Raw genomic sequence first — 25,183 nt, 5'->3', positions numbered from 1 at the left:
GGCTATTCAGTCATTAATCACAGTGTACAGCACAGCAATGAAAAATAATTAGCATTTATAAATTGATCATTTTAAATGTTTCTCTGACTTAATCAGAACAAGCAGACAACATTAATTGTATCACAAGCTTTTTAAAGACTGTAGGTGACTTATCAGAACATAAAAAATAATCATCATAAATTATACTTAAGTAAAATAAATAATAATCAATAATCAATGTTAATGTGGCTACACTGCCTTGCATAAACCTTTTTAAAGTAAAAAAAGGCGCGTGCAGAGAGAGAGAGAGAGAGAGAGAGAGAGAGAGAGAGAGAGAGAGAGAGAGAGAGACGAGATTGAGAGAGAGCGAGAGATAAGAGAGAGAGAGAGAGAGAGAGAGAGAGAGAGAGAGAGAGAGAGAGAGAGAGAGAGAGAGAGAGAGAGACTTTCCATTTATATGTATTGCTCATTGTGGAACTGTTAAGTCAGGGAGATGCTCTGTTGGGAAACAGTAACTAATTCTCGCATTTCACAACTGATCAAATGCGTATCAGCTGTGGAGATAGAAAGGGGACGTTTTACCTGCAAGTAAACAGAACAGCGGAATCTAACGAAATTTCCCGCGTACATTAAATCAATTTCTGTTATTTTTTCCCACCTCTGTCAGAGGTGCATCGACTTCTTTCACTGAGCGCAGCGCGAGCATGGATTTAGAAACGCGTGTGCACCTGCTGTCAACCACACCTGAAACAAACAAAAGCAAAGCGATCATTTAGACAACTTGCGTCTCTTAGGAAACGTTTTGCTTTTCTTTGCCAAGTGGATTTTACAGGTCCTCGGGATACCCGCGAGTTGTGGGACTCTTGTCAGGTAGTGAACCTTCTTCAGAAATCAATGTTGGTATTGTTAACTTGAGATGGAAAACATGATGTTTTACCTTGCAGGACAAAACGGGGATCTGAGAGGACGGAGGAAACATGTATGGCTGAAGGATGCTGGTTCGGAGTGTTGGTCTTAGACCGCCTGACCCGATGCTCTTATGGGAGGGGATGGTGATCTTTCTCCGCTGGTGTTGTGTGCTGCTGTCTGTGCTCGTGTGTGTGGGCTCCGCTGAACCGATCGACTGGCTCCTGTCCGATAAAGGTCCATTCCACCGATCTCAGGAATTCATTGAGTTCACCGAGCGATACCAGCACGGTTTCACAACCAGATACAAAATATACAGGTACAAGAGAGCGTTAAAATAATATTGCGCTAGGGTGAATTCACACACGCTTGTGGACGTAACTCGTTGGTGAGATCAACTCCGTGAAAGTTGTTTACCTCTGTTGGACTGTCACCGGGGTGATGTCCTGTCAAAAACAATGTTATAAACGTCATGCTTTTAGGAAATGCAGTTTAAAACGTGTAATTTACTTGAGAAAATCAATAAAACACAGATACCTGAAAATGCTACTTACAATATTTGACGGTGCAGTACACGTCTAAATCAAAAGCTTGCGTCATATCCTGTCGACGATGGCGCCTTCATATAGTTTGTTTTTGAATGAAAAACACAAGTGCATGCTTTTATTTTCCATTTACATAGGTTTAAAAGTCTTAGATTATGACTTAAAAGGCTGAATCCACATTATATACGTAATGCAGTTTATATGTGACTTAAATCTTGACTGTGATGTTTTAGGCTTTGTTAGTGTTTGTTCTTTAGCAACAAAGATTGTCATTTTAATATTTGCAGTAGGCATATTTCCTTTCAATAATAGTTCCTATTTCAGCAACATTTAATAATGTTCTCTGCTTTTGAAACAACATTCATTTTAAAATAATACCTTTATATACAACGCTGTATCACTATCACACCAATGCTGTGGTAGATGTCATTGGTTTCATAAGTATCTACCTTATCCGAAATTAGACATAAGCAAACAAGTCATTACACAATTCTATTTTCCTTAGCACAGCGAGTGCTATAGACACTAATGCGTAAATACACCTACACAGATTTCATGGAGCCTTCAAAAGATCTTCAGATTATTATTTGCTACAGGGTCCACTTGATATGATCTTCATTTCAGCCTCAGGTTTCTGCTTCTGATTAAAAATAGCTCGTGGCTTTTGATTACATGGTGCCCTCAGGTCTGCACAGAAGGCTCTCAGAAAGCTCTTGAGCAAAGCAGCGCTCATGGCCTCTCTGGTCCGTCTGTGGTGATCAGTGGCTTAGTTGCTCACTTCTGGTGCTCATCAGAAACCTCATCCAATACTTACACCGTCCCTCGTTGAGTTGATTGGTGATAATAACATTCTCCATTCCCTTTGTGATTGTTCTTTAGATTGGCCTCTTCATGTGAGTGATTGGATTGGTTCCCTTGAGTCTTAAACTCTGCCAATAGCAGTGAGAGTTGTGCTTTAATTGCTAATCTCCAAGGGGAGATTTCTTTGCAGTAGTACCTGTGTTTTGTACAGTGTTGAGACTAATAACCTTGTGATGGAGATGGGGAAGGTGGGAAATGGGATACAAATAATAAATATTGATCTAATGGTGGAGACTTGGAACCTGAGAAGAGGAATTTGTTTTTGCTTGGCATGCAATTTGTTCTCTGCTTGGAAAACAGTAACTTGATTTGTATATGATACGATTTTGTTTTTCCATCAAGCAAAAGTTATACTTGCTTAAAATCTAATTTGCCGTTATTTGACAGACTGGTATTAAATGATTCTTTAAAGTACTGTATTAATATTAAAGTTGGAATGTAATGGAGTGACAGTTACAGTTTCTCATGTCATGATCCTAAAACAGTGCATCTTAACTGGGTTAATATTAGTGCTGTCAATCGATTTTAAAAAAATCTGATTAATCACACTTTTTTCTGTGATTAATCACGATTAATCGCACATAACATGATTGTTTTTAAATATACTTTTACATTTGAATAATTTCACATCTAATCTCCAAATTAATGTAGAAACAACAGATTTCTTTAACAACATCATTTTATGAATGAAAGCCAACATTCTGATATTAGTACTGCAACTGATGTCTCCATTAAATTGATTATTTTTTCTATATTTTCACATTAATTATAGCCGTTCAACATTGAGGTACAGTATAATCGTGAGCTTTCATGTCTAACAGGTAGGAAATATACAGAAATTGAATGTTCTCAAACACTTTACAGTCTTTAATGCCAAATTCTAAATTAAATACAGAAGAATCCTCATTAAAATTTTATGTTTCGCTTAAATTGTTTAAAGGCCTTTACATGAATAAGAGCGTGATTAATATAATGTAACGCTAGACAAAGGATGACTAAATAAACGGATGCTGCGTTAATTGCGTTAAATATTTAGAAAAATGAATCACATGCATTAACGTTGACAGCCCAAGTTTTATATATACAAATAATTATTTTATGCATTTATGTGCTTGTGACCCTGTCTGTGAAAACCCATCTGAAGCCATTTTTTGTGATTTACAGATTTATTCATAAAATCATCCTAAATAAAGAACATTCTGTAAAATATAATCATGATATCTTTAATATTGAGTAAGGCCATGTAAAAGAGAATGATTGAAATAAAAGATTGAAGCTCCTACTCTCATAATTAACATTTTTAGTTTCATTAAAGTTTTACACATAAATGAATTTCCATACCATAGATACACAATATAAATTGAATGTGGGGTTATTTAGCACACTATAGTATTAAAAGATCTTTTACAGTATTGTAGATGTGAAGCTTTAAATAGAAGTTGCATACTGTGTATAATAATGGATGAGAAAAAGTGTCACCCAAATCTCTCACAAGTTTTGTTACAGTCTATTTGAAGCACATGAGTGGGATGCTTTGTTTGAAGATAAACCATTTGAGAATTAGCTTCAGGGACTGTACGAAATTCTGTCAGACCTGATTATAACAAAATATCAGCTGGCAAAACTTTGAATCTCAACTCTCTCGCTTGGTAATGTTGGATGCAAATGTATTTACAGAAAGAAGATTTGGTTCACAGTACCCATTTCATAGTGAGTGGATGCATTTTAGTTTACTTCCTTTATAGGGTAACTAAAATGTTTTGGGGGGATTGTTGGTTTCCTGTGTGAGGATGTAATCAGATCAGAGGTTCTAAAAAGAAATGTGATGAACACCGAAATAAACAGCAGACAGTGCACCCTCAGCGATCGGTTCGAGCAGTGGTTTAAAACTACAGCTTTGCTTATGTGCGGTTTGCAAATCACAGTTTGAAATGCAGAAGCACAAAACACAGTTTAAAGGAGGATCTGAGCAGATTACATGCTCAGTGCTTTGTAGAAATGTGCTTAGATTGTGCACCTGGCTCCCCAGAGGCCCTCGAAGCCCTACACAATGAAATACCACCTATCGTCCTGGCTCCACTGTTGGAGTCCAAAAGAGATTTCTGGAATAGAAATACAGGGCGTAAAAAGGGAGGCCTGGAGATGAGCCAGATTAAGCTGATGTTTGATAGGACAGCATGAATGTGACTGTAATGAATAATGTGACGGCCAGGTGGGACTCGCTGATTACTTGTGCTTTACTAACTCACAGGGAGTTCGGCCGATGGAAGGTCAACAGCCTTGCTGCGGAGAGGCAAGAAGGCAATGGGGCTGCCGTGCCCTTTGACCCCGACTTCATCCATAACATCAGGCTTCTGGGGAGAAGGCCAAGCTTGCAGAAAATAACTGACAACATCATTAAGAAATACGGGACTCATTTCCTGCTCTCCGCCACTCTGGGAGGTAAGAGAACATTTTTTGAGTACAGTATGTGTAAACCTGTTGTTATTGCTACACAGTAGATTTACATTCATGTCTTGTGTCTGAGTTTGCAAGGACATGTTTATGGAGGTAACTGTAATGTGACATTATGCATTATTGAACGCTAAAATCAGTGTCGTCTAATGGATGTGTCGCTTATCACTTGACTTTATGGATTAACTTAATGGGCCAGCAAATTTTCCTGTTAAAATACAGTAAAAGAGAACAAACTGCATACAAAGAGTTGTTTAAAGTGAACATGAACCCAAAATACAAGATTGGATTCATGAGTCTCAGAGACAAAAATTAGGGATAGCACACATTTTTTTTCGGAAAATCTTGCAAACATTTAGTACAACATGTAGGTAGAATTGATTTAGTAATAATAAATAAATGCTTATTTTCATACTGTAATTTTAAATTCAGCATTACATTTACGAGACGCTTTTATCCAAAGCGACTTACATTGCATTGTGTTTCTGACTATATGCAATCCCCTGGGATTGAACCCATGACCTTGGCATTGCTAGTGCCATGTTCTAACCACTGAGCCACAGGAAAGCTCCACGTTCCTCTTTTGATGATGCACAGTAAGCTGCATGAAAGCAAGCGGCTTGTAGAATATTCTAACTGTTGCATAAAGCTGTTAAAAGTAGGAAAAGCTGTAAAGTGATAATTGCAAATGTCATCATTCTGAGACTGGGACAAAACTATTGCTTGCATTTATTGTTAATGAAGCTGGCGACGCTGGAATGATGGTCAAAATACAACACCTTTGATAAAAACAGAAGCAGATGAAGTGTGCACTGTATACATAGCTAGAGGGTGAAGAGGGAAAAGACTGCTTAAAAAGACTCTGTCACCATTACATTGTAAATGCCTTCTCTAAAGATCTGTCTGGGTTATACAAAAATTTTCTGTGACTGTGCACTTATTTATGCATATGAATGTCGTTAAAAGGACAGTTCACCCACAAAAAAATTCTGTCATTTCTTTGTTCTGATGAACACAGAGAAAGATATTTGGAAGAATGCTTGTAACCAAACACCATTGACTACTACCATAGTAGGAAAATTACAATAATAGTGAAAAGTGCCCCAGTAACTGTTTGCTTTCCTAAATTCTCCAAAATATCTTCTTTTGTGTTCAACAGAACAAAGACATTTCTAAAGCAATTTCTATGGAGCAATTAAAGTCAGAAATTTCATTTTTGGGTGAACTGTTCCTATAATATACAGTATTATACATATTATATATCTTCAATTTAGATATTGTTTTCAATATATATCATAATTGTTTTCATAACAAAGTTCTCTCTTTCAGAACTTAATATGTTGCTGTCTTTAATGTATTTTCATGACTTGAAACTGTTCATTTTTAACAGAGCTATGGTGTGTATTTACTTGACTACCTATTAAGTAATTGCTATAATCCAGTATCTGCCAAAAATAACATTATAACTACAAATCAGCACATGATTGCCGCCGTGCTGAGAAACAAGTAGCAAAAAGGGTATCGTGATAACATTGCTTGTTTATTGGAGTGCAGGGCCACAAATAGGCATGTTGTCCCAAGCCCGGTGACTGGTGGCTCATTAAACATGTCTTTACACTGCTGGGTGTGTGGGGGCTGGCTACTAACCTAATCATTTACACAAGCTACATGAATTCTAGTGGCAGGAGGTTTTGTAAAGTAATATTTGTAAAACTGCTATGTAACAATATGTAGTCATCTTTGATCGCTGTGTGCGTTTGTGTGCATGTTGACACAAACGTGTTTATAAATGTTCCAAAATTTCTTAAATGGTTAGTTCACCCAAAAATAACAGTTCTGTCTCCATTTATTCACCCTCAAGTTGTTCCAAATCTGTATAAATTCCGTTGTTCGGTTGAACACAAAGAAAGATATTTGGAAGAATGTTAGCAATTTGCAGTTCTGGGACATTATTCACTACCATAATAGAAAAAATATTGTACACAAAATGAGATACTTTTAATAATTAAACAGTTAGTTCTGGGGCACCTTTGACTACCATTTTATTTTTTCCTACTATGTTGTCCCAGAACTGCAAATTGCTGACATTCTTCCAAATATCTTCCTTTGTGCTCAGCAGAACAAAGACATTTATACAGGTTTGGAACAACTTGAGGGTGAATAAATGATGACAGAATTTTCTTTAGATGTATTGTTCTATATGGATATTTAATTTTTACTGCAAAGAAATAAGAGTTAAAATGCTTAAACAGCAAGGAATACATATAAAGAAGACTGCCGTGTGGGGTGACGTATTTGTTGATGACGTAACGTTTGTTTTGAAGTATTTGTTGTGGGTGTAATGTTAGTAGTGGGTGTTCCTTGTAGTTCTGCAGGTCTCATACAGATAAACACATGTACTTTTCACATCAGGTCTTGATCAGTGCATGTTATTCTGATGAAAAAAGATTGTCTTCATAATCTTTCATCAAAATGTTATTATTTTGCATCGCTTCTTTTATCCGAAATCATTCGCAGTCTGGGCAAATAACGTATATGGGCATTTTTTAAAGGTATCTCTTTACAGAAGTAAAACTTGTTGCAACTGCCATTTTATGCTGACTTCAAGTTGTAACATACATACTTGGAGTTTACAGAGTCAAGATCAAAAGTGTGCAGATGAAAACATCACTTTCCATGTTTGTCTAGCTGGTTCTGAAAACTATTTCATATTTAGATCCACTTCACTGAGAACTCTTTCAATACTCTAGTCTTTTATACCCACCCTGCTGAGAGATTGTTTACAGTACACATTTCTTCAAAAGATATTATTCCAAGTCAATATCTTACGCCATAATTATACCTCTTTGATAACATAAAGGCTGCAAGTGGAGATCATTTAAAGCTCCTGCTAATGCTCCACTGGACACCTTTTGAGTCCAGCATTTATCCCTGGCATTTATTCTCTCCAAACAAACCCACCAGCTGAGTCAATTGATTTTCGTTGGGTCTCTCTCGCTCAGATATGACGGATGCTCTCATCTGTAGCGTGCGTGTAATGAGAGCTGACGTGTCAGATGGGAAAGACTGCTGGGGCTTTGCGGGCCCCTGATGGGCCGGGACGCAAGGAGCTCATGCTGGAGATGATTAGAGTTGATTAGGTTCTCCAGCTGAGATGATCTTTTTTTGTCTGGCTTTTGATCAGGCGAGGAGTCCTTGACGATTTTCGTGGACAAAAGCAAGCTCAGCAGAGGTCAGCAGAATGAAGGTGCTTCCAACAGTACGGCTGGTTCGTTGACCCTTGAAGCCCTCCACCAACTGGCCGCCTCCTATTTCATAGACAGAGACAGCACGCTTCGAAGGCTCCATCACCTCCAGATCGCCTCTACCGCCATTAAGGTACATCTGCCACAAGAAGCATCCCATATAGTCATTATTTTTTGGCCAATAGAACAGTGTTTTTCAACCAGGGAGCCGGAGACCACTCTGGTGCCTCAACAAACTTCTAAGGTTGCCTCAAGATAAATTATATTATAAATTATTTATAAAACAAGTAGTGAAATAAACAACTCAAAATCAAGATATTTCTTAGCGTTTGCCATTTCATTTAATGAATATACAGTAGTGTCCAAAAGTGAAATTAATATGATATTTGCTTTTAATGTCCCCTCAGGTTAGACTAAACAATCCATAATGGACAAAACACTTAACTTAAGATATTTATTGGACATTTATTGAACAAACGTACCATATTTGGCAAAAAGTCAAATCACAGTGTTTTTGGAAATATTATTAGACACTAGCCAGACCGATCAACAAACAAAAACCGGAAGTCAACTTCGAGCCAGATGCGTTTTTGTTTGTTGATCGGTTTGGCTAGTGTCTAATAATATAACTATTTATATTTAAATTAATTTATATTAATATTAATGTATATTTTTATTGTATAATAATTGTATTAAACAAACAATTTGTTGAATTTTATTGTATATTAATTTTATTAAATAAACAATTTGTTGAATGGGTCATGTAACTTTGTCGCATTGAGTTTAGCCAACTAACGGTTCTTCTGCTGGTAACCCAAAAGAATATTGGCTAGACATACTGTTAACTTCTAGCTAATGTCCTTTACTTGTTATTTCTTTTGCTTGTTATCAGAAATAACTCCCCCTCGCAAGGGACTCGATTCTTTGCGTATGTGTACCAGAAGTCAAGTTCGGGCCGTAAAAGCGTGTATGTGCAGTTACGCTTATGTTATTGCTTTGGAACTGTCTATAGATTTCCTTTCGAATTAGCCACCTCATAAAATAGTTACAAATTCCCTTGGTTTGATTGTTCTCAAGACAGAGTTTCAGTTTGCACTCCAAACACACCAATGCAACATGCATACAAAATTTTTAATGCATCTTTAAAAAAATATTTCAATAAAGAGTGAAGAGGTCAATTCTTAAAAGTTGGACTACACATCTTTCTAGTTACAGTATCACAAAGTCTAGAATATTTTATTGTGTAGAAATTATGAATGTGGGAACCTTCAAATATTGTTGTGGAAAATGTGGAAAAGTCAAAAAGGTTGAGAACCACTCCTAAAGAATGTGAGTTGAGAATTTATTAGTCAAAATATAAAAAAGTGTACTTTGCATTTTTTTGTTAATATATATTTTATCCCATGGCAATACAAATATTTTGATGTTCATCATATTTGTGACAAACAGTGCAGTACATCAAAAGGAATCACTGGCTGTTAGTCTAGTTTAAATTTCGCTTGGTTTATTCATTTACAACAACAAAAAAGCACATTGTATAAGTTTAGAATGTAAACCAGTATCCACTTGCATACCATACAAAAGCTACACTACAGTACTAATGCATCAAAATATTATTGGTATAAAAGCCGTATTCTGATATATTTTTAAGAAAGCCTCTAATGCGCTCTCAACCCTGTGGTACTGACTCAAGGAAAAAGGATTTGAGATTTAATCCAAAATTATATTCATGCATACAGCTGCAGGCGATACATACATCCAAACTTCTTCCTGCATGCAGCTGTTAGCACCTTGAAGGTGATTTTATTATTCAATATGCAGTTATCAGCAGAATAACCTTCCGCCTGCAGCTTTTTAATACACTCGATCTCTCTTGCTCAGGTTTTGTTTGCTACTGCCTGGTATTTAAATATTAATCCAAACTTAAACCATTGAAGTGCATACGACTTCATATGAATGACTGAAGGTTTTCTTTTGAAAAACTCCCAGGCAACGTCTTAATCCCAGACAGCAGCGTCACATCCAAAAACAATTTAGAACCCTCAGTCAATGCCGTCACAGTGACTCATTTACAATCTCAGTCATGCAAACTGTTTTGGGGTTGGTGCCTGGTTGCAGAGAGGATCCTGGGCTAAATTGCTATTAATGAGGACAAAGCGCCTGTCGGTGTTAGTCACAGCATGCATCACAATGATGAATCAGCTCAGCTCAGCTCTCAGTTCGGATTCCTTTCTGCATTGACTAATTCAAGTCATTAGTTGCATCTAGCGCTGAGGCAGGAAAACAGATATATGAAAGAAACATGAGAGGGTTAGCAGAGATGTTAAATGGAGCTAGTTGGGCGATTCTTCAGGGTTGCTCTTATGGATGAGCAGGTGAGGAAAGTATTAGGAGGGTGTTTGAGGGGGGCATAAATTACATGCTTTGATTATGATGCACTGGTGCTGTATTTATTGGCTTCATTAGTTTCGCTGGGTCTTCAGCAAAGAGGCAGATGGCATCAGCAACCGACCTCATTGGCGGGTTGAATAATGATCTGTCTCTACACTCATTCATTGCGCTAAAGCGTCTATTGAAGAACAATGGTTTGTCTAAGCTAAACAGTTTGGGTTCCCTTTCTGTCGGTCTCTCGACGTTGTGTCGAGCGGACAGATGGGGTTCGTCCCTGAGAACCAATCGCTTCCGACTTCTTAGAAAAGGCCAATGAAATTGGCGAATGAAATTTGCATGCCGGACTCCGCCCCCGGATATCCGGGTATAAAAGGGAGACGGCGTGCCTCATTCATTCACCTTTTGTTCTTCGGAGCCTTCGCTCATGATCAACAGACTTCACTACAAATAGCAACTACAAGACTGCCGGTTCTACGACGTGGTGCAGCGGACGGTCCCTTCCTGCGGCGACTTCCCCTGGGCGTCTCGGCGGTTCCAAAAGTGTTCGAGTTTTTTCTCTAAAAGAGCAAATTTCTCCAGCGTGGCATGTCCCGCTGTTCTCGTGGGTGCAACACACTCATCGAGGAGGGGGACGGACACGAGGTCTGCTTCCAGTACGCTGGGGCAGCCCTTGTGGATACGATTCAGACGTTGCATCATGGGTGGCTGTGTTCCCACGGGACTCACCACCTCGTCTGCTTCCTGCTACGGCGAGCAGCGAGGGTGATATGAGGATTACTGTCAGCGCTAATCCATCAGCCACTGGCTCGCGGACCGTTCGCACCTTGTCTCGCTCGTCTGACTGTTCCCCATGAGACGGTCCCACCGTCTTGTTCCTCAACCACGTATTTGTAAACAGTGCGTGATGATGAGACGTCCGTTGCAGCATCGGAGGGTGACTTACTGGCATCGGACTCCGATGATTCCTCGGAGCTCCCTCCCTCAGGGGGTCGAGCCCAGGAAGAAGCGGACGTCGAAATGTCAGCCATGCTTTCCCGGGCCGCCGGCATTGGGTCTCCCAATGCTCACGGCTGGATACATGGTACCTCGGGTTTGAGAGCGGCTCCAAGCCACACTTGCCCCCAGTGCCGTGTTTTCCCGGAAGTGCATGAGGAACTTAGTATGACCTGGAACGCCCCCTTTCGGTGCATGCACGTCAACTAGTTCCATCACCCTTTCTTCACTCGATGGTGGGGCAGCTAGAGGATACGTCGATGTCCCCCAGGGGCTCGACCTAGACTCCCGTCCAGGTCGATACTGGGCCATACTGGCCCAACCGGATTTGGTTCTCGGAGCTAATGCTCTTGACGATTCCCCTGACGAAGGACCTGCTTTCCCAGGGGAAGGGCACATTATGGCATCCCAGGCCAGACCTCTGGAACCTCCATGTCTGGCCCCTGGATGGGACGAGGACATCCTGAGTGGCCTACCCCCATTGGCCTACCTGACCATTACTCAGGCTAGGGCCCTGGCCACTAGGCGGCTATACGCCTGTAAGTGGTGCCTCTTCTCATCCTGGTGCTCTTCTCGAAGAGAAGACCCACGGAGTTGCTTGATCGGGAACGTGCTGTCCTTCCAGAGACTCGAGAGTAATCTCTCCCCTTCCACACTGAACGTGTATGTAGCCGCTATTGCCGCTCATCACGACCCAGTTGCTGGTAAGTCTATAGGACAGCACAACCTGATCATATGGTTCCTAAGGGGCGCGGGAAGGCTACCGCCTCACCCGCACTCCGTACCCTCTTGCGACCTTGATGCGGTCCTGGAGCCCCTCGGAGATGCCGCTCTTTCTCACCTCAAGATGAAGACGGCTCTCCGGATGGCGCTCAAGAGAATAGCGGACCTTCAAGCATTCTCCGTGTCCACAGATTGCCTAGAACTCGAGCCCGGTGATTCTCACGCTATCCTGAGACCCCGGCCCGGCTACGTGCCCAAAGTTCCCACCACTCCCCCTAGACACCAGGTGGTGAACTTACAGGCGCTCCCCACCGGGGAGGAAGACCCAACCCCATCCGTGTTGTGTCCAGTACGCGCATTCTGCTTGGACCGCACTCAGAGCCGCAGGAGCTCTGAGCAGCTCTTTGTCTATTTGGAGATCAGCAGGGAGGGCTGTTGTAACAAAGTTCAATGTAGGGAAGGAAGGAGGCGGGAACCGGCATCATTCACAAACTTTAATTCAAAAATAAATAAACATTAAACAGCAAATAACAGGCCGGCAGCCACCTCACGGTCGACTGCCGGCCACACGAACACATAAACAAACTTAACCTATTTCCGGGCCCGGTCCTCTCTCTCGATGGTCCGGTCGCTCGTCCTCTTATCCTCCCGAGCTCCCCCGTGAGGCATGCGGGGACCGGCGGTCGCACAGCTGACACTCATTGCCACTTAAGCCGCTGGCCCCGCCTTACCCGCCCCACGGCTCTCGCCCCGCCTTACTCGCTACAGCTGTCTCAAACAGAGATTGGCGCACTGGATCATGGACGCCGTCACTATGGCGTACCTGTCCTAAGATCGCCCGCGCCCACTGGGTGAGAGCTCTCTCCACACGGAGTATAGCCTCCTCGTGGGCACTGGCTCGAGGCGCCTCTCTGGCAGACATCTGCAGAGCTGCAGGTTGGGCTACACCCATCACCTTCGTGAGGTCCTACAGCCGCCGCGTAAACCGGTATCAGCTCGAGTCTTGCAGGCATCAGGCAAGACCGGCGGCCGGTAGGGTGTACGCCTATGACAGTACCTCCCCCCTTTTCTTCTAGGGGGGTCAGCGTACTAAACTAGCCTCCCTTCTTCCCCCACTGGGTGAAGAACAGGCACTCCATCCATCACTAAGCAAGCACCTCCTGAGGGCGGGCTGGGCAGAGCAGCCCTGCCCCTTAGGCCGGGTACCAACTGAGTTATCCACAACATAGCTCTAACCGGACCTAGTGCTACCGGATGTTGTAACCCCCCATAGGGCGGTTCCGTCTGATGTATCCTCATGATTGGTTCCCACCTTGGTAACCCATGACCTTCCCTAGGTGGACCTCCACCTCGCGGTTAACTCCTTCAGTCCGCACATTCCAACTATGAGTTCTCCCCTAACGGTGAGACCATGTTGGTATCTCCACTAAACTCCTCCCTGCGGTAGGAAGTGGTCTCTGTAGCGCATCCCCCGCTTGAGGAAGTAGCGCTTACCCAGTGGCCTTACGGTACCAGGCGGCTTCTCGCTGTTAGAGAAACAAGGCCGCCGCCAGTGAGGCCGAAGGCAAGGGCCTTCCCACCTTTCAAGAAAGCTCTGGGACCCCCTACCTACCCACTGGTAGGTCACAATTTTGCGGTAGCGCTCACGGCTGACACGCCCAGGCCAGTCACCGTCGCTTCGCTAAAGATTGTGACAGGGCACAATGTTGTGCCGTTTTCCATAGGAACCCCATCTGTCGGCAGAAAGGGAACGTCTTGGTTACGGATGTAACCTCAGTTCCCTGATGGAGGGAACGAGACATTGTGTCCTTCTTGCCACAACACATGCTGCCCACTGCACCAGTCGTGAGAGGTCTCAGGCTCCTCAGAACAAAGGTGAATGAATGAGGCACGCCGTCTCCCTTTTATACCCGGATATCTGGGGGAGGAGTCCGGCATGCAAATTTCATTCGCCAATTTCATTGGCCTTTTCTAAGAATTCGGAAGCGATTGGTTCTCAGGGAAGAACCCCATCTGTAGGCTCGACACAACGTCTCGTTCCCTCCATCAGGGAACTGAGGTTACATCCATAACCAAGACGTTATACTGTATTTTTTGATTCATTAGGAGTATTGTCTTATCAGATGTGTTGTTCATTTATTGGTGTTTGTGTAAGTTTTACATTTCAACATAGATGAAAGAATTAAAAGTGGAGGTGAAATGCTTACTTTGGCTTTTGTTTTAATTAAAGTGGTAAATCCAGAGGGTACTTAAAAAAAGACATTCAATACTTGCTTTTGGTGTTTTTTACTGAATTTGTTTTGAGAATTTTTATTGTGAATAAAAAGGATGTGGTTAGACACAACGTGAAGCAGGGGTGCCTTATTGCGTTAATAAAATTCTATACCACATTATAAAGTCACTTTTAAGTTATAATCATGTTCTGTTTTCCATATAATAGTTCATAGTGACCATGTCTGTCAAGACAACAAAAATATGCTATCAAAGCACCATTAAAACATGATAAAAGTAGTCAGCATGACGTCTGAAGTCACAGAACAGCCCTGTGTGAAAAAGAGGAGTTAAAACATCATAATAGATTTGAAAGCCACTGTGAATAAGTGTAAATCAGTTTAATCAGATTTTAATCAGGGTTTTTATGATTTATATGTGGCATGAGTTGGACTGCTTTATGATGCTTTGTGGGGGGACCATCGTGATACAGAGACATCCTCAAAGATTCTTTAAATGTTGTGTTGTACTGTAAAATAGCTGCTTACACGTTTGAAGCAATGACAATCTTTTCATTTCAAAGAAATATTTTTTCACAAAATCTGTCATCTGTCATGATAAAATATAAAGCATTTTATGAATTTGCAGCAATCCTTTTTGGCGTTTTGTCTCATTTATTTCTTTGATGTACAATTAGATGCAATATGAAACAAAAGGCTTATTGTTTTTATGGTCTTTCTGGGGACAATGAGTTGGCCGGGACCTCAGAGGAAATTTTCAGGATTTAATGAATTTCCCCCAGCAGTATTAACAGAAGCACACAAGCCTGCTGTGGGTGTAATGAAGTTGCAATTTTCTCTCTCTCTCTATCTCTCTCTGTATATCACACACACACACACATACACACACACTGCTGATTCTTGCCCTTGACTTCATGCGTTTGAGTAATTTTTAATGTTTTTTTTCCACAAATGATAAATTATCTTAGCTTTTACATTATTTTACTGGATTTGCAATGTCCTTTTGTAAAAAAATCCATATTGTTATGCTATAGCAAAAGATAAGTGTTTCTGCATGGGCTGCAAAAATAAAATAAAAATGTTTTATAATTAAATACAGTGATGTTAACCTAATTAGTTTCATGATAAATGAGCAGCAGATGCAGCCCTACTCTTGCATCATTAGACAAACAGAGGTGGGCCTATACAGCTGTCACCGCTTCTGCAGATGAAAAAAGTTAGACTTTTTTACATTACATCACTTTTTTAAAATGTAATAATTTAGTTAGTGTTTGAAAAATGAGCTGCAGAGTTTCTTCATGAAAAACCTGGGCATTTTATAATTTGATCTGTTTTTAATTTCCTGGCCTGAAAATGTCATGGAATTAATAATAACTTAAAACGGCAATATAAATGTGCTCACCTCTAAAATATTTTATTTGCAAGAAATTGCTTTTTGTAAGTGCAATGTCTAGAAAATAATTAAAAAATAATCCTAATAATTACAAGCGAAAAAGAATCATAGAGAAATCTGGAAAATCATTGGTATACATCCTTAAAGTCAAACAGGAAAATTCTAAGTGTTTTACACAGTGTTGCAGTGATTATTATAAATGATATATCCGCACACACAATTTTTTTTAATTCATTTGCACCTTTAATCTTTTATCAAAAACGTTAAGCTCCTCTCCCCCTCTCAACAACAACTCTTCACCACATGACGTCAGCAGCAAAAAAGAGGTAGGACTATTACTGACTGTCCAATGGCCAGCCATTTTTAGCCCTCCCCTGCAGGCCCAACTTACAACAAACCAATCAAAAAGGGAAGAGCAATAAACCCCCGCCCTACATTTTTTTTCTAATTTCAGAAGCCATTTCACTCGGATATACGTCACGATATGGAAAAGAAGTCAATCACAACTTCCATTTCATGGTGACTTTAAAATCTTTAAAGGGATAATTCACCCAAAAAAACAAATTCTGTCATAATTGACTAACTCTCTTGTCATTTCAAACTTGTGAGACTTTCTTTCTACTGCAGAACACAAAAGAAGATATTTTGAAGAATGTTGATAACCGAACAGCAACGGTACCCATTCACTTCTATTGTATGGAAAAAAAAACAATGCCAGTCAATGGGCACCGCGTTGTTTGGTTATCAACATTCTTCAACATATCTTCTTTTGTGTTCTGCAAACGAAAGTTATACAGGTTTGAAATGACAAGAGGGTGTATAAATGATGACAGAATTTTCATTTTTGTGTAAACTTACTATCCCTTTAAGTTGAAAATCCCAGCTGGTCAAGTGTATTGTTTTTTCTATTTGCTTAGCCAATTATTTTATTAAACAAAACCAAAAATTGCTTTCTCTCTCCAGGTAACTGAGACCCGGACCGGCCCTCTGGGCTGCAGTAACTATGACAACCTGGACTCTGTCAGCTCCGTTCTGGTTCACAGCCAGGAAAAAAAAGTTCAGTTACAAGGTACAGAAATACACGACCCAAAGTGGCTTCACCGTGTGACAATCACCCTCATCACAATGCTAATTCCAGAGTGCTTTTGCGGCTTTGTGATGAGCTACACGATCAAAGCGTCGATGCCGGCGTTGTCTAATTAGCCGGCTAATTATACACAAATCTTGAATGTTGATAGTTGACTGTGCTGGCTAATTAGATTAAAGGATTTATCAACTGACAAGAATGAGGTCCTGTGGACTCACACATTTCCTTCCTGTATTTCTTCCTCTAGGGCTGCAGGCGATTCTGCCTAGTTATTTAAGGAACGGCTTTGTTCAGGCCGCCTTAGGATACATAGGCTGCAATGCCGAAGGCCAATTTGTGTGCAAAGACAACGACTGCTGGTGCCAATGCAATGCAGCGTTTCACAACTGTAACTGCCCCGAGGCTGATATCCGCTCCCATGAGAGCTACCTGGAGCGCATGAGGGAGGCCTGGAGGCAGGAGATCCAGGATTTTCAAAACTCAGGTGCAAAGACATCTTTTTTTCTTTGTTTGGCCTTCTGAATGGTTTCTCTCCCCTTGGCTGCCAGGGATGCAGGTGGTCCCAACTAACTAGCTTAACCAACCCAGCTAACCTGGTCCATCCAGCTTCACCATTAAAGGAACAGTTCACCCAAAAATGAAAATTGTCTCAAGGACGACTGCCGGCCACACGAACATAAACAAAACTTAGCATTTCCGGGCCCGGTCCTCTCTCGTCGGCAGTCCTGTCGCTCATCCTCTTATGCTCCCGAGCTCCCCCGTGAGGCATGAGCGACCGGTGCGCATACAGCTGATACTCATTATCACTCACGCCACTGGCCCCGCCTTCCTGCCCCACGGCTCTCGTCCCGAATTCCTCGCTACAGACAGATAGACTGCAATGGTTTGGACAACCAACCTGGAGTTATTAAAACGATTTATGATCTAAAATGTGAAAATATAAGCATAGGATGCATATCATATGAGCTGTTTTACTTGACCACTTTAGCCATACCATCACATATTAGTGACTGTTTAAACTGCCATAAGCAGGTTTCATTCGCGCACACACAGCTACTCTAACGTTGTTTTTAAACGCATCATTTGTTTATTCATGTCACATACACTCAATGGTAGTCCAAACCATTGCAGTCTATCTGTCCTTCAGGTTTTCTTCCCACCTCTGCCTCGCTTTCGGATCGGAGCAGAGTTAAATCAGTCTATGGTGGTAGTGGAGTAAATTATGATATTTTTGGGTGAACTGTCCCTTTAAGACCATACTGGTACACCATCTTAACCCATATATTTAAAGGTGAATGTCATGACTGTGCTGGTCAATCATCTAGACCAGCATAAACCAATCTGAAGAATTATGGATTTGCATGTTGATTCGAGTTAGTGTTTTCTAAAGGGGCTCTAAGCAGCGTGAGGTGCTCAAATGACTCAACACTGACTCATAATTCTCTGTATTAGTCATTTAAGAAGTAATATACGATAAAAAATGTTATACTTTTCACCGTGTGAAAGTATATCATCACAGTGTCACAGTATGAATTTGTACGATTTCATTCATATGATTTGGTGATGTCAGATTTAAGGGTGGGGGTAGGGGTGTGGCTTCATTATATTACTATTGTACAGTAATTGTGCATTTTTGTACAATTCACATTGTACAAACTCATAAGAATTTGCAACTCTGTGAAATAATTGTGCATTACCAACACAATTTCACTGGAATTTGTAACTATTTTACGAGGTGGCTAATTCGTATGAGTTTTTACGTTCTTATTTGTACGTTCTAGTATGAATTGCTTTGTGCCAGTGACGTCAGGTTTAGGATGGGGGTTGGGGGATGGGCTTTAGTATTGTGTTTTTCTAATAATTGTGCGTTTTTGTTTGATTCACATCGTACGAATACATATGAATTAGCCACCTTGTAAAATAGTTACAAATTCCCGTGAGATCAGGTTGGAATTACTGTGTTTGTTCTGCTGTGTTGTTGCTCTTATGATGCACACATGCCTTAAGCCTGTGGCATACTTATTTTTTTACATGTACACAAGCGTACGCGTACAGCCGAATGCACAGCGTTGCAAAGTATACTGCTTTCAACTCGTAGCATACACACTGGCGACATATTGCAATACCTCTCCGGGCCTAATGGGGTCAGGTTTTCTTCTACTACCTTGAATCGATGCTCCCAGGACACGGTTACCACCTGGTGGTTAAACTAATTACTGAAAGAAATGGAATGCGCATATGCGACTTGTGCGTATACTTTGTACGCGAGGTAACAAAATTCCGGCGGTGCACGTACAGTACGCACGTACTATTCTGATGACGAAATTTGCATTACGCGCACTGTACACTGTCCCTCACATACGTGTAAAAAAGGAACTATACTTCAGCCTTTACACAACAAATCACACAAAATGAACACTGACACACACACTGTGAGTTGGTTAGAATCTGAGGCTTTTTGCCGCAAATTATTCACATATGAAAGGGCAAAAAGCTGCTGTCGTGTAGCTTGTGCTACGCTTTAATGTACATTTCTCAACTCCATTTTTCTGTGTAAGAGGTAAACGATTTGCCTTCATTTCAACACAGAGTTAGTTGGTTGATGTACTGTTATAATTGGCTTCCTACAGCACTGTTGCTAATTTATTGTGAGTGACAGCTTTGAAACTCTTCACGAAAACCTGTGTTAATTCGAGTCTACTCTTTCATTAGATGAGTTTCAGAGCTTCATTGCTAAATTGCCAACGCAGAGCGCTCTAAACTCATCACACATTCAGCAGCTGTGGAGGACAGACAGCGCACTACAACAGCACTACAGGCAGCTAGAATCCCAGCTTAACCTCCTGCTCACCAAGACCCGTCGAACCGCTAACAAACTCTTCAGCCTCAGCAAAAGATGCCGCACTCAGCCTAAAATAGTCTCTCTGAGGGAGAGGTAAGAGGTATTTATACACACATTAAACTCGTGAAACCCAACTTTTTGGTTGTATAATTATGCAAGTCATGCAAATGAAGCTACATGAAATGTTGCAGTGATTGAGTCTATAAGGAATTCTGAGTATTTCTGCATCTTTTAATGCATTAAAGTTTCAGATTGATTTGTGTTTTTGCATAATCTTTCAAAGGATTGAAAAAAACACAAATAGGCCTACAGTAAGGTCTATTTACCATCTAACTTGTTTCTACTAGATAGTGATGCTCAGATTTTGTGTCTTATTTGCGTTTTTAACATCTCAACAGTGTATCAAACTCATATAAAATCTGTTGTCAAAGGTCTATGTCTTCCAAGAACTGAGCCAGATTACTTACAGTATTGTAAAAAGGTTCAGCTCTATATTATATGTACAGTTCCATTCAAAGCTTAAAAATCCTTTGATTTGATCTTTTGATCATAGAGGAATTTTTGCATCTATTAACAGTAATTGTTCCAGCATATTCATTCCATTCCATTAATTTGATTAAATTTCATCACAAATGTACAGTATATATCATAATTTTTCAAAATAGATGATTTGCACTGTTAAAAAACAAGAATTTTATTTACTGATACTGCCAGAACACAAAACAATGCAGTGCAAAATTCAAAATGCAAAATAAATGTATAAAAATTCAATACAAATTTCTTTATATTAATAGGGTACATGGCGCCCTATTACTGCAGATACAATTTTTACAGTGCGAAATAAATGATCATGTAAAAACAGCCAGTAATATCTCTGTATTAAGCCACGGGCATACTTGACTTTCCGCGTCAGTGTCCGTTTCACGCACAAACGCGTCCGCACAACTTCCTGCGCATACTCATCACGGATTAAGCTCGGACGTCCGAGTTCAACACATGCACAATACAAATGAGTATGTGTGCTCAACCAGACCGTCAGAGGGCAGCGCTGAGTCGCGTCATTTACAGACCCACTGCGAGTTAATGATTGAGGAAGTGTTTTTGCCAAACATTCTGAGCAAACAGCAAGACAACAAGAACAAAAACCAAACAGTATGGAGAAGGATATGCTTCTAAGTAGGGATGTAACGATTCACTCAGCTCAAGATGCGATGCGATTCACGATTCTGATCTCACGATGCGATTTATTCACGATTTACTCACGATTTATTTTTAAAAAATGAGTTGAAACAAATTAGAAATAAACAACATCCCTTGCATTATTTCTTAAATGCTTCACGTTTCTTTGAATAATAAAATAATGTTTTATTTCAAATAACAAAACTAAACTGCAATTTTATAACAAATTAATAATAGAAAAAGTCTCTTTAATATAAACAAACTAATACTGTCTGTGCTTTTCTTGGATTTTTTTGCATTTAAGAAATATCAGCATCCACGTTTAGGTTTGCAGTGAAAATAGCGGCCCCTGCTGTTCAAAAAATGTATTGCGATTCAGTTCAAGCCTCAACCGAATTGAATCGTCACTCATTATAACCGATTTTCAACCGGCTCACGGTGAATCGTTACATCCCTACTTCTAAGCTTACTGTTCTTGGTTTCAGCGTGTTGGTTTTGTATTTCTGTGTGTGTATTGACCCCTAGCATGCGCTGTTGTACGCGGCACGTCCGTGCGGTCTCAAAAAATGAGCTGCACGCGGACGGGGTGTGCGGACGACTGCGAACCCTTCTGATGACGAAAATTGCGTCATGCGGACAGCGCGCAGACGGACGGACCATACTTCCGCCTTTAGATAATAGTACTAGATGGGGACCTCAAGAAGCTACTTGATGAAATGTCAAGAAATTTTCTAGACAAAGGATGACTACACTGAGGATGGAAAAATACAACATAGTTTTACATTGAGTTAAAGGATCAATCTGTTTTCAATTTATTTGAATGTAACACTGTAAAACTGTAGTTTGCATTACTTTTACTGCACTTTTCTTCATTTAGCAGACACTATAAATAAGGAAACATCTCAAGCAATTTGCTGTAAAAAGTCAACACACAATTCATAGTTCATATTATGAGCTGAATTAATATGCAAGCTAAATCAGTAAATTAATCAAATTAATTGATAAACATGGATACATAAATATAATCTACATTGAGTCCTTTGAGCATTGAATGAGTAAATCCTGAACAGTATTGTTTTCCTCTGGAGTCACAACAAATACTTGAAGGAACCATTATACCTGTGGTATTTGATTAGAAAGTCCAATCGTCTCTCTACGATTGACCTCCAAATGAGTGTAGAAGACTAATGGCTAATCTATTGTTTAACCACCCACTCCAGCCTCTGAGGCTATTACTTCTATCCTAGCCATGCTTTCCAATGCAGTATTAGCAGAGCTCAATGTTGAAAAGCAATTAGCACTGTTGTTAAACAAAGCTGTTTATTGGCAGCGAGTATATCATTTGTTTGTTGCTAATCATTGCCTTATGATCTGTGCAATTATTTGCATACATTACAAACCAGAAAATTGCTGTTTTGTCTAGTCCCCTCAAATTGTGTATTTTCTTGCTGTTGTGTTTTTAGGCCCTTGAGTTACTGGCTCAAATTCACACTCTCCGTCCTGTACTGCAGTGAGAATAACCAACTTGGATTGTACGTAGAGGAACTTCGGAGCTGTGCCTGTCCGTACGAATATCCCTCGTGTCATGCCGTCATTCCTTGCGAAGTGGGCGACGGCCCTCGTTGCGCATCTTGCTCTGAGGACAACCGCACGCGTTGCTCTGCCTGCAACCTGGGTTACGTGCTCAGTCATGGAGTTTGCAAATACGCCGTACCCAACCCAACAGACCACTACCTTGGTTTCGAGACGGACTTGCAGGACCTGGAGCTGCGCTACTTGCTGCAGCACCACGACGGCCGCATCGCCGCGCACGCCCTCTTTGTTAGCAACGACGTGCGCCTCAACGTTTGGTTTGACCCCTCCTGGAGGAAAAGGATGCTGCTTACACTCAAGAGCAACAAGTTCAAATCCAATCGCATACACATGCTCCTCGGTATCTCGCTGCAGATTTGCATGACCAGGAACTTCACTTTAGAGCCCACGCTGTCCGTCTACGTCAACCCGTTCGGCGGCAGCCATTCGGAAAGCTGGACCATGCCCATCAATCAAAACGGCTACCCGGACTGGGAGAAAACCAAACTGGATGTTCCTATGGATTGCTACAACTGGACGTTGACATTAGGCAACCGGTGGAAGAGCTTTTTTGAGACGGTTCACTTCTACCTGAGGAGTCGCGTTCGAAGCGACTCCTTTCAGGGAAACGATACAGTCTTCATCGAGCCTCTAGAGGTCGCAGATCCTTCTCAGAACTTTGGATACATGAAGATCAACAGTATGCAGTTGTTTGGTTACAGCATGCACTTTGACCCTGAAGCTATCCAGGACCTGATCCTGCAGTTGGACTATCCGTACACTCAGGGTTCTCAAGACTCTGCTCTTCTGCAACTAATGGAGATCCGATATCGGGTCAATAAACTGTCTCCTCCTGGTCCACTGCCTTTAGATTTGTTCTCGTGCCTGCTTCGACACAGACTGAAACTCTCCAGCCCTGAGGTACAGAGAATACTTTCCACACTGCAGACTTTTAGTGCCAAACAGCCCTTCTACAAAGATTACGAAGCTGCAAAACTTTGTAGTTAAAAAGCAAATCAATTTATTTTTGCCATTGATGTTTGGCTTTACTGACTGCAAAACGACTTTGAATTGTATATGAGAAAAGAGAAAATTCCTTTTAGAGGGGGGTCATTGTTGTCGGTGTTTGATAATAATTCATCCCTCTTCATAGACATGTTATATATTTGATGTCTTTGCATCAAATGGTAGTTGAGATGAAACAAAGTTTTGCACAATTTTATCAACTCTGCCATGTTTTAATGAAATAAAATAGTCAAAAATTGTTATTATGTGTTTTTGTAGTGCATTTTGGCTGGGGTTGGCTGGCTTCCAGCTCTGTAATTGCAACAGACTACATTAAACATTTGTTTATCTGAAGTATAAAACTGAGTATAATAGTGATCAGATTAGCTTAACTTTTTACAGAACATGTCATGAGCATGTCAAGGTCAATTCACACCAAAGTCAAAAGAAAGTTACAAATCGTTGCTGTTGGACTGAAAGCACTTGAAAACATAGCTTTTTTCTTTCTTAATGTAACAGGTTGATTTAACCACTAAAAATAGTCCAAGTATTAATTATTTTTCCATTTAAAATCTTGTATTAGGATGGTTGAAAAATAAATTATAAATGTGTCCTATGGTGTGACAGCAAAAAAAATTAACAATGAAGATAAATATCTCTATTATAAATATTAATAAAATAATATATTATGAACAGTGTGTTTTCTAAATTTTTGTTGTGTCACATCACAGGACACATTCATGGTACTGTATATTTGTCAACTACCCAATACAGTAAATCGCGAATCACCATTGACAATAATGACAATAAAACATTGAGATGCAATATTGTAATGAGTATTTATTGGGATATTTGGTCAATTGTCATGCAAGTAATAATGATATAAAAATTAGGGATATTTTTTCAGGCCAAATTCAATATATTATCTCTTGATTTTGGGGTGAATGTGGCCCGAACATGTTTTTGTGAGGGTTACCCCTAGACTATTTTATGCATTACCTTTTCTTCACTTATTATTCAGTTACATCGATACAAAATATTTTATCCTGCACTAAAAGTATCCTCCCAAAAATATTAAGGCAGATAATGTATTTTACATTCTAATACAGAATATTTTATCCTGCACTAAAAGTATCCTCCCAAAAATATTAAGGCAGATATGTATTTTATGTGGCGCCATTCATTCTAAGACAGAAAAGGTCAAACTGCTCCATGAAGACGTTACATGAATGAACCATTACTGACATTACATATTCAAATTTTGTGAATGCATAAATATGTATTGATCTGTCAATGCAAAGGTGAAAACAGCATTCTGAAACCTAAATCACAAATCCATTAATAAACATGATTTTCTGCTTGATTCACGAAACATCTTCAATCTCATCCCTCAACGTCCCTTCATGTCTCAACGTGTGAGAAAGCTCATAACAATCATTATAGCTGAACCTGAAAAGATGGACAGCATAAGGTCCCCTCCCACTTCCTTTATGGCAGATTTAGTGCCCTAAATACGCTGTTTTCCAAAGACGAGTACTGGCACTCATCGGCAGACGAATAACGATGAGGAGAGTGACCTCCCTCAGTCCTCTACTCCGACATCGCTCCCGGTGTGATGGATGAGCACTGAGGAGATGGAGACATGCGGGGCCTGAAAGGCAGGAGCTTTGGACAGAGCCCATTATCTCACATCCTTCTCCACAGCTGCAGGAGCCGCTCAAAGCACGCAAGCTATTTACCTCGGTTACTGGGGTTCAGATGAATTTTTTTTAGGCTT

At 40.5% G+C, this 25,183-nt stretch overlaps 2 protein-coding genes across 2 annotated transcripts in view; one reads left to right on the top strand and one right to left on the bottom strand.

The window, feature by feature from the left end:
• Nucleotides 1–1,015, bottom strand: part of rgs18 (regulator of G protein signaling 18) — a 71,128-nt gene extending 70,113 nt beyond the window's left edge. Inside the window, exon 1 of the mRNA XM_057334033.1 lies at nucleotides 917–1,015. Within this exon, the coding sequence (XP_057190016.1) occupies nucleotides 917–958 (42 nt within the window). The 5' untranslated portion in view covers nucleotides 959–1,015. The remainder of the gene's footprint in view (nucleotides 1–916) is intronic.
• Nucleotides 972–24,680, top strand: brinp3b (bone morphogenetic protein/retinoic acid inducible neural-specific 3b). The gene is made up of 7 exons (XM_057334032.1): nucleotides 972–1,204; nucleotides 4,543–4,733; nucleotides 7,930–8,123; nucleotides 16,685–16,790; nucleotides 17,056–17,292; nucleotides 19,521–19,743; nucleotides 22,293–24,680. The coding sequence occupies exons 1-7, from the start codon at nucleotides 972–974 to the stop codon at nucleotides 23,407–23,409; spliced, it is 2,301 nt and encodes a 766-aa protein (XP_057190015.1). The 3' UTR covers nucleotides 23,410–24,680.
• Nucleotides 24,681–25,183: the final 503 nt, after the last annotated feature.

Source organism: Triplophysa rosa, linkage group LG5 (genome assembly GCF_024868665.1).
Source record: "Triplophysa rosa linkage group LG5, Trosa_1v2, whole genome shotgun sequence".
Taxonomy (NCBI): Eukaryota; Metazoa; Chordata; class Actinopteri; order Cypriniformes; family Nemacheilidae; genus Triplophysa; species Triplophysa rosa.
The sequence above is the reverse complement of the archived record's forward strand: the minus strand, read 5'-3'. Positions and strand labels throughout refer to the sequence as shown.